The following is a 12,766-nucleotide window of genomic DNA, read 5'->3' as shown; positions in this document are numbered from 1 at the left end:
ATTTTATACTTTGTCTCAATTGTTTCTATTTTAATGTTGGTGTTTACTTAGAGTATAAAAACTGTATTTTTATACTTATAATATAAAAACTATAAGTGTTTACTTATAGTATAAAAACTATAAGTAAATGTATACATATTGTGGAAAATAAGATAATAAGCACAGAAAGAGGAAAACTAAAAATACATTAGATTAGGGTAGCTTATGTTACATGGCTCAATTTTTTAAATGCCTACAATCTACCCCTGAAGCCTTGCTACATCAGTATAAAAGACAAAAAACAAAGCAAATCCCATAAATAATACCTTTTGCTTAGTTTTTTCTAACTTAGATTTTAGTTTTCTGCCTCTTTTGCCAGTCCAGCCAGTCACAAATTCTGAACCTTAAAAAAAAAAAAAAAAAGTTATTTCACAGAACATATTTTACTGCAATTTAACATATTCATTTATTCTTATCTGTTAAACTGACATACCTACACACTTACCCAGAGAAGTTTCTGCAGTAAATGAATGCTTGGTTCCTCTATTAGATTCAAACACAAAACCAGGTAAATCTTCTTTCAATATCGTTGCTTGCTGGCCATCTGAGTTATGAATAGCAATTTCTCCTTCTTTCAAACATGTTAGTGACCAATTCCCTACAGTGAGTTTAGTGGGTCCTGGTGCTGAGAGTATAGGTTGACTTGAAGTAGATGGCTTTACTTGGCCTCGAGCTCTTTGTAACTTCTCTAAGAATTCACTTCTGCTTTCTATAAAGATAAAATGTTTGTTTTAAAACTTCAATCCTTTCAAATATTCCATTTTTTTAAGGAAAATACCTATTGAAATATCAATTTTATTAAAAAACTTTCATCAAAGTTTTGTTCTGATATACTCTCACTGGTTTGATATTATTTAGGTTCAAGCATTAAAACAATCCTACAGCCATAATTTTTTTAAAGTAGAAGGCTTTTGGGAAAAGATATAATTTGAGACAGCATCACACATGTGCAATTCATCATTACGTGATAAGAGGCACCTTTACCTAAAGGATGGAGACAGTAAAAGTAGATATTGATACAATGCTATTCCTTGTCTCATACAATAAAAAAGTATGAAATGCCTTCATGGTACAATCATTTTTCTGTTAATATTAAAGAAATGGCCATATGATCAACAAGGACGTGCTATTGCTATGACAATGGTGGCAAAAATATGAGCAGAAAAACAAATTATCAAAATTACAGAAACTAGTAAAACATTTTAACAGAAACAAAATATTACCTGAACTATCCGATCCACCTTCAGGACTACCACTTGAATACATGGTGGCAAGTTTTCCATCCAAGATAAATCTAAACCATCCATTACTGCCATTAGATAGTTCCAAGGCTGCTGCATCACTCCATATATATAAGCAGTCCCTTCCCCTAATGATGGACCAGTCTCTCCAATGATATGGCTTACCCTGCTGCAATTCTTTAGCATCTTCCTGTGGTTCATCTTCCTAAATGTGTAAAATTATTCAATGAAACATGGGAAATAACTTATATTCCAAATATTCATAAGTACTTAAAAAAACATGACCATGAATCAAATTCAGAATTAAAACATCCTGAATATAATATTCATCTGCCTGTATTTTAATACATATTCTGATTCAACTAATTACCTATAATCTTAAAAGTCCATCCTAAAAAAAAGTCAAGAAATTCACATAATAACCAAAGTTATAACATTTCCAGGTATAAAGGTAAAGAAGACAAATGGATTAGGTTTACACACAATTAGCTAATTATCTAGGACTTGATAAACTCACCATATCTCTGGGCCTAACAGATTATTTGTAAAAAATGAATGTTTACACTAGATCAATGGTATCCAAACCTAGGGTGCAAAAGAATCACCAGAAATGTGTTTTAACAGTATAATTTATAAGTTCCCACCCTTAGCCAAGTGAATCAAGTATACTGGATTATTCCTATAATCATCAAAATGTTAGCTATAGCGTGTTTAAAAGAAAAATAACTTGTAAACACTGTTTGCCTACCCCGGCATCCAAAAAATTTTTATTCTGTTGACAACATTTAATATTAAGAATATTCATCATTAACATATATGATCTTGGCATGTGTGTGCATGCATGCGTGTATGGGTAAAGTACTTTTAAACTTTATGAAGACTTATTATACTTAAAATTGTTTTAAATGTATCTTTTACATGCTTCTTCCCTGAAGTAGTACTTAGCTTATAACACTAAAATAAGATTATAAAATATGGATTATAAATTTCCCTAAACATAGTACTTGTGCTCCAGGCCATGATAGATTAATAAGGATCAAGACTTGCCTATCCACTGTCAACAACTAAAAAAAACAGACAAAATACATGAAAAAGCATTTTCAAATACTGGACAACAAGCAACACAGGACTGCATGATCTCCCAGAAAAAAGAAACAAATAAGGTAAGCCCCTTAGGCTCAGACAGAGTTTCTGGCTAAGGCCTTAAGAAGAAGGAACACAGAGGCCAGCAGTGTAAGTTGAGGAAATGGAGATCTGTGTTTGAAGAGATTAAGGCAAATGGAATATGTGGTGGATGAGTTCAGGATCAGGGAGTCAAGCACAAAAGGCCTCTAGAAATGTGCAAAGCAGTCACCAGGAAATCTCTACTGAGTACCAGCCCATCTGTGTACAGGTGATGTTCCATAAGGCAGGGCAAAGAATGACTTGAAAATGGTAAGGTGAACAATTCAGAGGTCACACAGGGTGGTCAGACATTTGCATTCCTAACAGCCAGAGTGGAAAATCATCATACCAACAGTTCAAAATTTTTCCAAATGTGATGTAACTGTAAGCCCACAGACCAAAAAAAATTAAATAATCCTGAGCAGGGGCAGAAAACCCACATGTGCATGCACACACACAAACCAAACAGATAAGCACATCAAAATCAAATCGCTAAAAACAAGTTATAAAGTCTTAAAAACAGCCAGAAGAAGAAAACGTCTCAGTAGAGACTATGCACATCAGGTGACAATGAAATATCTCTTCAAGTGCTGGAAAATGATCAGCCAAGAGTCCCTGTAGGAACTGAAAATGTCCACTGAAAATGAAGGCCAAGGGACTTCACGGGTAGTGCGGTGGTGAAGAATCCACCTGCCAGTGCTGGGGACATGGGTTTGAACCTTGGTCCAGGAAGAGCCCACGTGCCACAGAGCAACTAAGCCCGTGCACCACAACTACTGAGCCTGTGCTCTAGAGCCTGCGAGCCACAACTAGTGAAGCCTGCGTGCCTAGAGCCCGTGCTCCTCAACAAGAGAAGCCACCGCAATGAGAAACCCGTGCATGGCAACAAAGAGTAGCTGCCACTCACTGCAACTAGAGAAAGCCCGCATGCAGCAACGAAGACCCAACCCGGCATAAATAAATAAATAAATTTATTTATAAAATAGAAAAAAAAAAATGAAGGCCAAAATCAGTCCACTGGTTAGGACTTCATGCTTCCACTGCAGGGGGCAGGGGTTCAATCTATGGTCAGAGAACTAAGATCCCACAAGCCACGTAGCACAGTCAAAAAACAAACAAAAGAAGAAGATATTTTCAAAGAATAAAGATAAATCTCAAAGAATTTTCTGGCTTGTCTTCTCATTTCCAGATAATGTATTTTGGGGACTTCCCTGGTGGTCCAGTGGCTAAGATTCCACTCCGAATGCAGGGGGCCCAGGTTCGATCCCTGATCAGGGAACTAGATCCCACGTGCCGCAACTAAAAGTTTGCATGCTGCAACTAAAAGATCCTGCATGTCTCAACTAAAGACCCTGCATGGTACAATGAAGATCCCGTGTGCTGCAACTAAGACCCTGTGCAGCCAAATAAATAAATATATTAAAAAATAATAATGTAGTGTGAAGAACAAAGGTTTAATTTTAATGAAAACAATTTATTTTTTTTGTTCTTTTATAATCTTTTAATGTCCTATCTAAGAAATCTCTGTCAAGCTCAAGGTCACTAAGATTTTCTTCTTTTTCCTCTAAGAAGCCTTACAGTTTTAGCGCATCCATTTCAGTTCATGATTTCTTTTTTTGTTAAAAGGGGTAAGATTTCATATTTCTGCATGTTATCCACTTGTTCAAGCATCATTTTTAAAGAGACCATCCTTTTGTGACTGAATTATCTTAGCACTTTCTTTGAACAATTGACCATATATGTGTGGGTCATTAATCTATTTTTACACCACTACCACACTTTCTTGCTTACTATAGCTTTATAATAAGACTTGAAATCTGCTGGTGTATGTCCTTCAACTTTGTTAATTTTCAAGGATGCTTTGGCTATTGTAGGTTCCTATCATTTTCATATAAATGTTTGCTTGTTAACTTCTACAAAGACTGCTGGATCTGTAACCTATTTCTTGAATGAAAGAATTCCAGGGGGATGAACCCAGATATCACTTCTTGTTTTGTTTTTTGTTAAATCTCCAGTAATTTAGGAAACACACATATACACTAAACCACTCAGGACTCTACAATTACAATCCATACTCTACCATTCTCTCAAAACTTAATACTCAGTCACTAATATGTAGGAATCATTCACTAAATGGTAGGACTAAGTCATTGCTGTCAATTGGTAGAGACAAATAAGGCATATTTTTAAATATGCAATCTAAGGCAAGAATTATCGATAGGTACTGAAACTAGTGGATAAAAGTTTAAAGAGAAACAGCTTATGTGCACAGTCTCAAATTATCTCTCCACAAATTACTTATTAATTACAAAAGGGAAAAAGTATCTTTACAGGGCTTCCCTGGTGGCTCAGTGGTTGAGAGTCCGCCTGCCGATGCAGTAGGGCACACGGGTTCGTGCCCCGGTCCGGGAGGGTCCCCCATGCCATGGAGCGGCTGGGCCCATGAGCCATGGCCGCTGGGCCTGCGCGTCCGGAGCCTGTGCTCCACAACGGGAGGGGCCACAGCAGTGAGAGGCCCATGTACCGCAAAAAAAAAAAAATCGTTACAATAGAGAAACCTGGTAGAAACAAACACAACCAACTGATCCAAGTTAACGTCAACAGCAAGAGCGCAAACAGACATCATGTGCCTCTAAAAAGGCACATTTTACACATGAGAAGGCCATAACATCACCTCTATAGTCTTTCTGCTTAAAAACACACAACCTGAATCTAGTTATGAAGAAACACGGCACAAACACAACGTGAGGGTCATTGTCCAAATTAAGTGGTCTGTCCTCTTCAAAAAAATGCCAAGGCTATGAAAGAAAAAGAAAGGCTGAGAAATGGAACAACATGACAACGAAATGTACTGTGCTCCTAGACTGGATTCTGGGGCGGGGGAGGTGGCGTGGGCCGTAGGAGGGCATTGCTATTAGGGCAATGGCAAATTTGAATACAGTCTCTGGATTAGATAAAATTTTCTATAAATATTAAATTTCCTGATTTTAATAACTATACTAGGATTCTATAAGACAATGTCCTGGTTTTTTGGTGAAGATTTTAGGTATAAAAAGGGGCACTGACTTCCCTGGCGATCCAGTGGTTAAGACTCCGTGCTTCCACTGCAGAGGGCACGGGTTCAATCCCTATTTAGGGAAGTTCCACATGCCACGAGGTGCGGCCAAAACAAAACAAAAATAAATAAATATATTTACAAAAAGGGGCACTATTATCCAGCTTCTCTCAAATTATATATTATTATCATCATCATTATTATTATTTTGGCCATACCACGCGGCTTATGGGATCTTAGTTCCCCGACCAGGGATCGAACCCGGGCGCTTGGCAGTGAAAGCTCGGAGTCCCAATCCCTGGACTGCCAGGAAATTCCCTCAAAAAATATATTTTAAATGTGCGTGCACACGTGTGTCTTTGTAAGTAACAAAGCAAATGGAGCAAAATGTCAATAATTAGTGATTTTGGATAGAGGATGTTCTGATATTCTTTATTTGCAACTTTTCTTCAAGTTTTAAATTTTACCAATGATGTATTTTAAAAGAAAAGTGACCAAATTTTAAAAAATTATAATACTACTCCATACTGCCATTATTTTGTCAAAACCCATTGTAACTGGAACTACATTTCCTCAAAAGAAACCCTATTCCTGATAGATACCATTGCAATTAAGACCACTCACTTTTTCTGGTTTTGATTCCTCTTCATTCTCATCATCAGAGGAAGGACCTGCCAAAGTTGACACTTTGCTAATTACACCAAGTCTGGCTAGCTGATCCAAAAAAATATCACCACCTTTATCTACTAAGTCCCTTATGATTTGCAAAGCCAGCAAGTGGCCATCATCGTCGTCCTGGGGGGAAAAAAAAGGAAATTAAGGGAAAATGATAAAAATAAGTTTAGCTGCGTGGAGTAGACAAATGCAATCATTTGTACAGACAAAATGATTTAATAAAATTAGGACACAAGTTAAATTATTTTACTGACTACTATCTAATGGGAATTAAAGCTACAGGAATTTCAATAAAGATAATAAACTGACCTCTTGATCAAGAACTGTTGCAGTGATTTCCACTAGTACTGTAGGCAAATTGTGACCAACATCAGAATCACAAACTTCTTTCAAGAGTGCTTCAGAGCAAAAATGAATCATTTTTCGAATCAGAGCAAGACTTGCTTTCCTTGAAAAGTAAAAAAAGAATTTTAGTTAGCCATGGTGAGAAGCTAAAATAAAACAAAATGCAACTCTAATGAAAACCAAAATATCCAATTTAAGCTTTAAATACTCTGCTAAATACACTTAATAAAAGAATACAATTAATAAGAACGTACTGAATAGCACAGGGAATTCTATTCAATACTCTGTAATGACCTATATGGGAACAGAATAAAAAAAAAATGGATATATGTGTATCTACAACGGACTCACTTTGCTGTACAGCAGAAACTAACACAACATTGTAAATCAACTATACTCCAATAAAAAAATTTTTTTTTAAAGAATACAAAAAACTAAGACAATACTAGCACTAGGTTTATGTTCACTTTTTGAGGGAATTTCATTTTTCTACTATTAATATGTTGAGCTCATTTAAAAAATTATTTTTGTAATTTTCTTACATGTGCTATTTTATATTAACCAGCATGACTGTTAACATGCCATGATAATTTTAGAAAATCAAAAGTAACACAATTACTAATAAATGGCATCTATAACCCCAAATATAAAACTCTTAACTTAAAACACCTGATGGTTTATATGGAACTTATATTGCAAATTAAGCATTTTTGTCCTTTGTCAAATTTAAAACATGTTCATTATAATATTTTCATATAAATGAGATCCTAGTAATCCCATGCCCTTAAATATTCCCATTGTTAACAACTTGGCATGACTCCTTTCCCTTTTATTATCCACTGCTTTACTTAGAACACAGAAGATACTCAATGTCACACAAACTAACCTCAATTTTATAAGCGATTTGTTCTTTTAAAATAAAATACACAAATATCCACACATTTAAATTATAATACACTGGTCTATTACATAAAAGTCAATAATGCTTTTAACACGTTTTCTGAGCATCTAACAATAGTCTGTGTGCCAAGCTGTAGATATCATTGCCCTTGAGGTGAGTTCTCCACAAGAAGGATGGAGAAGCAAAAATCACTATCGAAATCCGAGAGAGGTATCTGACAGCTGTATTCCTACAGAATGTGGTCTTGATGTATTTCATAACTCTCTCTAGGTGAATTTCATGTATTCTTTAATTTTAAAACATGTTTCATTACAAATTCAAGTACATTAGAGAAAACAGTAGGCAGATGGAGGGCAAACTGCCCTAACAGGATTAGTTCCTTCCAGTGTTTGTTAACGGCAATTTATATTTGGTTGCAAAATCAGTATTTATGTATAATGATAATTTTATATCATGATTTACTTGAATTAAAATAGCATAAGAATGTTTCTATGTTGTCTACCTACCTATCTGGCTATCTGTCACTACCATGCTGAGTCCTAATAAGCCAGGAACACCTGTATATATTTTAAAAACTTTACACCTCATTTAATCCATCCACCAAACCCATTATTAAGTAGGTTTTATTAGCTCAGTTTTACAGATGAAAAAACATGAGACAAAAAAAGGTAATTCTACTAAGGTCACAGGGCTAATAAATTAGAGCCTCAACTCAAACTCATCTCTTAACCAGTACACTATGCATAATAGTCATAACATAAAATTTTCCTGCTTATCACTATTATATAAATCATAAGCATTCAGCTTACTGGCTTTTCTATTATAAATAGCATTATTTTTGGTGAACAGTTTTATTTCTTCAGTAGAGGGATTCTTGGATCCAAGAGTCTAAATATTTTCATACATACTGAATGTGCATCAATACTGAATCTATACTCAGCAAACTGATTTTTTAAAAAATCTGTTAAGTGACAACATGGATGGACCTCAAGGGCATTATGCTAAGTGGATAAGCCAGAGAAAGACAAATACTGCCTTATATCACTTAAATGAGAATTAAAAAAAAAAAAAAGTCAAACTTATAGAAACGGTAGAAAAGTGGCTGCCAGTGGCTGGGGATGGGGGAATTAAGGTGAGGGTGGTAAAAGGGTACAAACTTTCAGCTATAAAATGAATAAGGTTTGAGCATTTAATATAAAAAATGGTGACTATAGTTGATAAAACTGTATTGTATAATTAAAATTTGCTAAGACTAAATGTTCTCTCTCAAACACACATGTATACACATACACAAAGATAAATATGTGAAGTGATGGATATGCTGATTAACTAAATGAGGGGAATCGTTTCACAATGTATACACATATCAAATCACTAAGATGTACATTTAAAAAATCTTACAATTTTATATGTCAATTATGCCTCAGTAAAGCTAGGGGACAAAAGGACTATTAATTGCTTAAATTATCAGTAGATATGGATGTACTAATTCATTACGATTTTGTTATTTTTGTAAAAAAAAGTTTCTTCAATGTCTAATGGGTGAAAAGACATGAAATTTTACTTTTAAATGTTTTGTTTTTTACTAGTAAGGGGATACATTTTTCCCTGTTGTCTTCTTTTTCATCTTGAGCACTGTACCATAATGTCATTGGCTAATTTATTTAAATTGGCATTTATACTTTGACCAAAAACTTGTATGTGCTCTCTGCATAATAAAGGTAGTATGCCTTGGTCATACTTGCTAACAAATACCAATTTGTTGGAAGATTTATCTGGATTACAAGTTTATATTTCTGTCACTTTCATGGTTACGGCTAATACTGTTGCTGATATGCAGTTTTGTTTTTTTACATAGAATAAATTTTAAATGACAGACAGGACTAACACAAACAAGTTTTAAAAGTCATTCTTCCTACCAAGTTCTGATAAACATTTGAGAATATTTTCTTTTTGTTTTCCTAAGGTTTTATTTTTTTCATTTATTTTAAATAAATTTAGAATTTATTTAAATACACAGTGTAAAGGACTAAGCTGATTTTTAATCAAACCACAAAGCAAATATTCTAATACCATTTAATATATTACGTTAACATATTATAAAATATTAATACATTATATAATTTACCACTATAATACATTCAATTTCTTTTTTTTTTGCGGTATGCGGGCCTCTCACCGCTGCGGCCCCTCCCGTTGCGGAGCACAGGCTCCAAACGCGCAGGCCCAGCGGCCATGGCCCACAGGACCAGCCGCTCCGCGGCATGTGGGATCCTCCCGGACCGGGGCACGAACCCGCATCCCCTGCATCGGCAGGCGGACTCCCAACCACTGCGCCACCAGGGAAGCCCTACATTCAATTTCTAAACACAATTGATTGTTTGGAGGGCTAGTCTACCCCAATGATTTATAAACTTTTGGGCTAGTTATCATAAAGATTTAATTACTGAAAGTTTACACTAGCTATTATTCAGATTTTTCTTTAATAATCTAACCTATTTATTATTCCAGAAGAACTTTAAGATCTGTCAAGTTCTAAAGCAAATTCTATAGTTATTTTCTTTCAAACTGCATTCTATAATTAACTTTGGAAGAATTTATATCTTTAGATTATTTAATATTCTCATCCTAGAACAATTTCCCCCTTTATCCAACCATGTCTACTTTCCTCTCAATCAAACTGTGATTTAAAAAATAAATAAACAAATGGATCCTCAAGGATTTCTGCTGCTGAAAAGTTTACTCAATCTTTGTCCCACTATTAACACTAACTCCAAAGATGTATATTTACCACACCTCTTCAAAATTCTAAGTAGCCTTTCTTCAAAAGCAAAATGTGAAGTCCTCAGTCTAATATTACAGATACATATATCAAATCATTACGTTATACACTTTAATACAACGTTACACGTCAATTATATCTCAATAAAACTGGGAAGAAATATCTCACAGAGAAAATAATCAGGTTTTTACAAAATGCTCCACCAGTGAAACTGCTATCCTCTGTTCTGAAGGCTTCATTGATCTGTTGTCTGCCTTTATTTCCTGAACAGACAATGCACACAGGCCAATAATGATAGATAATAGCTAAAGTTGATATATTCCTTATATACAGATCCTCCTTTAACTGCCTGATTAGAGTATACACGCTTACTCTTCTGATCAAATTTTAAACTGAAATGGTAAAAAATTAGGTTGTAACCTATTCCAGATTGTTTTTAATAATGACAAGTATATATTTTTTTAATGAATCATCTTGGGAGATGGGGGAATGAATGAAATATGTGAGGGAGACTAAGAGGTACAAAACTTCCAGTCACAAAATAAATGAGTCACAGGGGTAAAATATACAGAATGGGGAATATAGTCAATAATAGTGTAAACATTTTGTATGGTGACAAATGGTAACTAGAATTATCATGGTTATCATTTTGTGATGTACAGAAATACTGAATTACTATGTTGTGCACCTTGAACTAACATAGTGTTTTAAGTGAATTATACTTCGAAAAAAAAAAAAAGGAAGAATGGAGGGAGGGAGGGAGGGAGAGAAGGAAGGAAGGAAGGAAGGAAGGGAGGAAGGAAGGGAGGAAGGAAGGGAAGGAAGAAAGAAAAGAAAAAAATGAATGATTCGGAAGTGGAAATGGATGAACTGCAAGAAAGAATCTTACCAAACAAAAAAAATATTACCAGATAAAAAGCAAATTAAGAAGAATCATACAATATGATATGATTTATATAAATCTTTAACTTGTAAAATACTATGCATCATTTACAGATAAATTTATATATTTGCTATATATTCTTGTAATATATTACAAAAATAAAGGAAGCAAGGGAAAATATTAACATATTAATAACATAAAATATTAACCCCCCAAAACCCAATTGTCAAGAAAAAAATTTATATGAAAATTGGGAACAATGAATGCTGATTTGATGTTTGATAATATTTAAGAACTATTATAATTACTTTAGGTGTAATAACGGTATTGAAATTATGTTAAAAAACAAAAAAGAATCGCTTTTTTTTAAAGAATCCCTTTTTAATGATGAAAAATTATTTTTTTATTTAAGTACAGTTTATTTACATATAGTATTCTAGTAGTTTCAGGTATACAACATAGTGATTCAATATTTTTATAGATTATACTTCATTTAATTTTTATTTAATTTTATTTTTTTTTGTGGTACGTGGGCCTCTCACTGTTGTGGCCTCTCCTGTTGCGGAGCACAGGCTCCGGACACACAGGCTCAGCGGCCGTGGCTCACGGGCCCAGCCGCTCCGCGGCATGTGGGATCCTCCCGGACCGGGGCACGAACCCGTGTCCCCTGCATCGGCAGGCGGACTCTCAACCACTGCGCCACCAGGGAAGCCCTATACTTCATTTAAAGTTACTATAAAATATTGGCTAGGGATTTCCTGGTGGCACAGTGGTTGAGAGTCTGCCTGCCGATGCAGGGGACACGGGTTCGTGCCCCGGTCCGGGAGGATCCCACATGCCGCGGAGCGGCTGGGCCCGTGAGCCACGGCCTCTGAGCCTGCACGTCCGGAGCCTGTGCTCCGCAACAGGAGAGGCCACAACAGTGAGAGGCCTGCATAACGCAAAAAAACACAAACAAAAACAAAAACAACAAAAATATTGGCTATATTGCCTGTGCTAAACAAAAGAACACTTATTTTTTATGGATGCATATAGAAAAATTATGGATAAAACTATTTGAGTCTTGGATTTCCTCAAAATAGTACAGTTGGGGAGGTATAAATGAAATAAGACTGAGATTTGTTAAAACTTATTGAAGTTATGTGATAGGGTTCATTATATGATTATCTCGATGTTTTAATACATTTTAACTTATCTATGATAAAACATTTTTTTAATAAACTATCTTTTTACAAATACCTCTAAAATATTAGGCACTATGCTAAATACCACACATACTTAATTTTAATTTTCACACCTAAAGAGAATTAAGTGTAATTATCCCATCCGAGAGATGAATTAAATTCAAGAAGTTAACTATCTTGTCCGTGGCTATCTGTCTACAAAGTGGCAACACCGACTTTTGGACTGACTTTGAGCTGACTCCAGAGTCTGAGCTCTGAACTAAGATATAAGATATATGCTATCTTATTCACCACAATTAAATTTGTCAGCTATTACCTGGAAAAATTTAGCATCAAATATGCTATAACTAAAATTGTGTTTAGATGATCTTCAAATATTTAAAAGAATGATAAAAAAATAACCACCCATTAAGGGAACTCTGTTACATGGTGACATACTTTATAATTTCCTGATGGCCTTATAATGAAGTAATTCTAACTCCAAATATAACTTAAGG

General features: G+C 34.9%; 1 protein-coding gene across 3 annotated transcripts in view; it reads right to left on the bottom strand.

Annotated features, from left to right (window-relative positions):
- The window catches only part of HECTD1 (HECT domain E3 ubiquitin protein ligase 1), a 93,083-nt gene that overhangs the window by 42,239 nt on the left and 38,078 nt on the right, over positions 1–12,766 (bottom strand). For all 3 annotated transcript variants that reach the window (XM_024732645.1, XM_024732644.1, XM_024732646.1), the window contains exons 11-15: positions 6,484–6,622; positions 6,124–6,294; positions 1,263–1,485; positions 485–748; positions 306–382 (exon numbers count right to left, since the gene is read on the bottom strand). In XM_024732645.1, the coding sequence (XP_024588413.1) occupies positions 306–382; positions 485–748; positions 1,263–1,485; positions 6,124–6,294; positions 6,484–6,622 (874 nt within the window). The remainder of the gene's footprint in view (positions 1–305; positions 383–484; positions 749–1,262; positions 1,486–6,123; positions 6,295–6,483; positions 6,623–12,766) is intronic.

This window comes from Neophocaena asiaeorientalis, unplaced genomic scaffold (assembly GCF_003031525.2).
Source record: "Neophocaena asiaeorientalis asiaeorientalis breed wild unplaced genomic scaffold, Neophocaena_asiaeorientalis_V1.1 scaffold216, whole genome shotgun sequence".
Lineage (NCBI taxonomy): Eukaryota > Metazoa > Chordata > Mammalia > Artiodactyla > Phocoenidae > Neophocaena > Neophocaena asiaeorientalis.
Note: the sequence above shows the minus strand (reverse complement) of the source record. Positions and strands in the feature narration are given on the sequence as shown.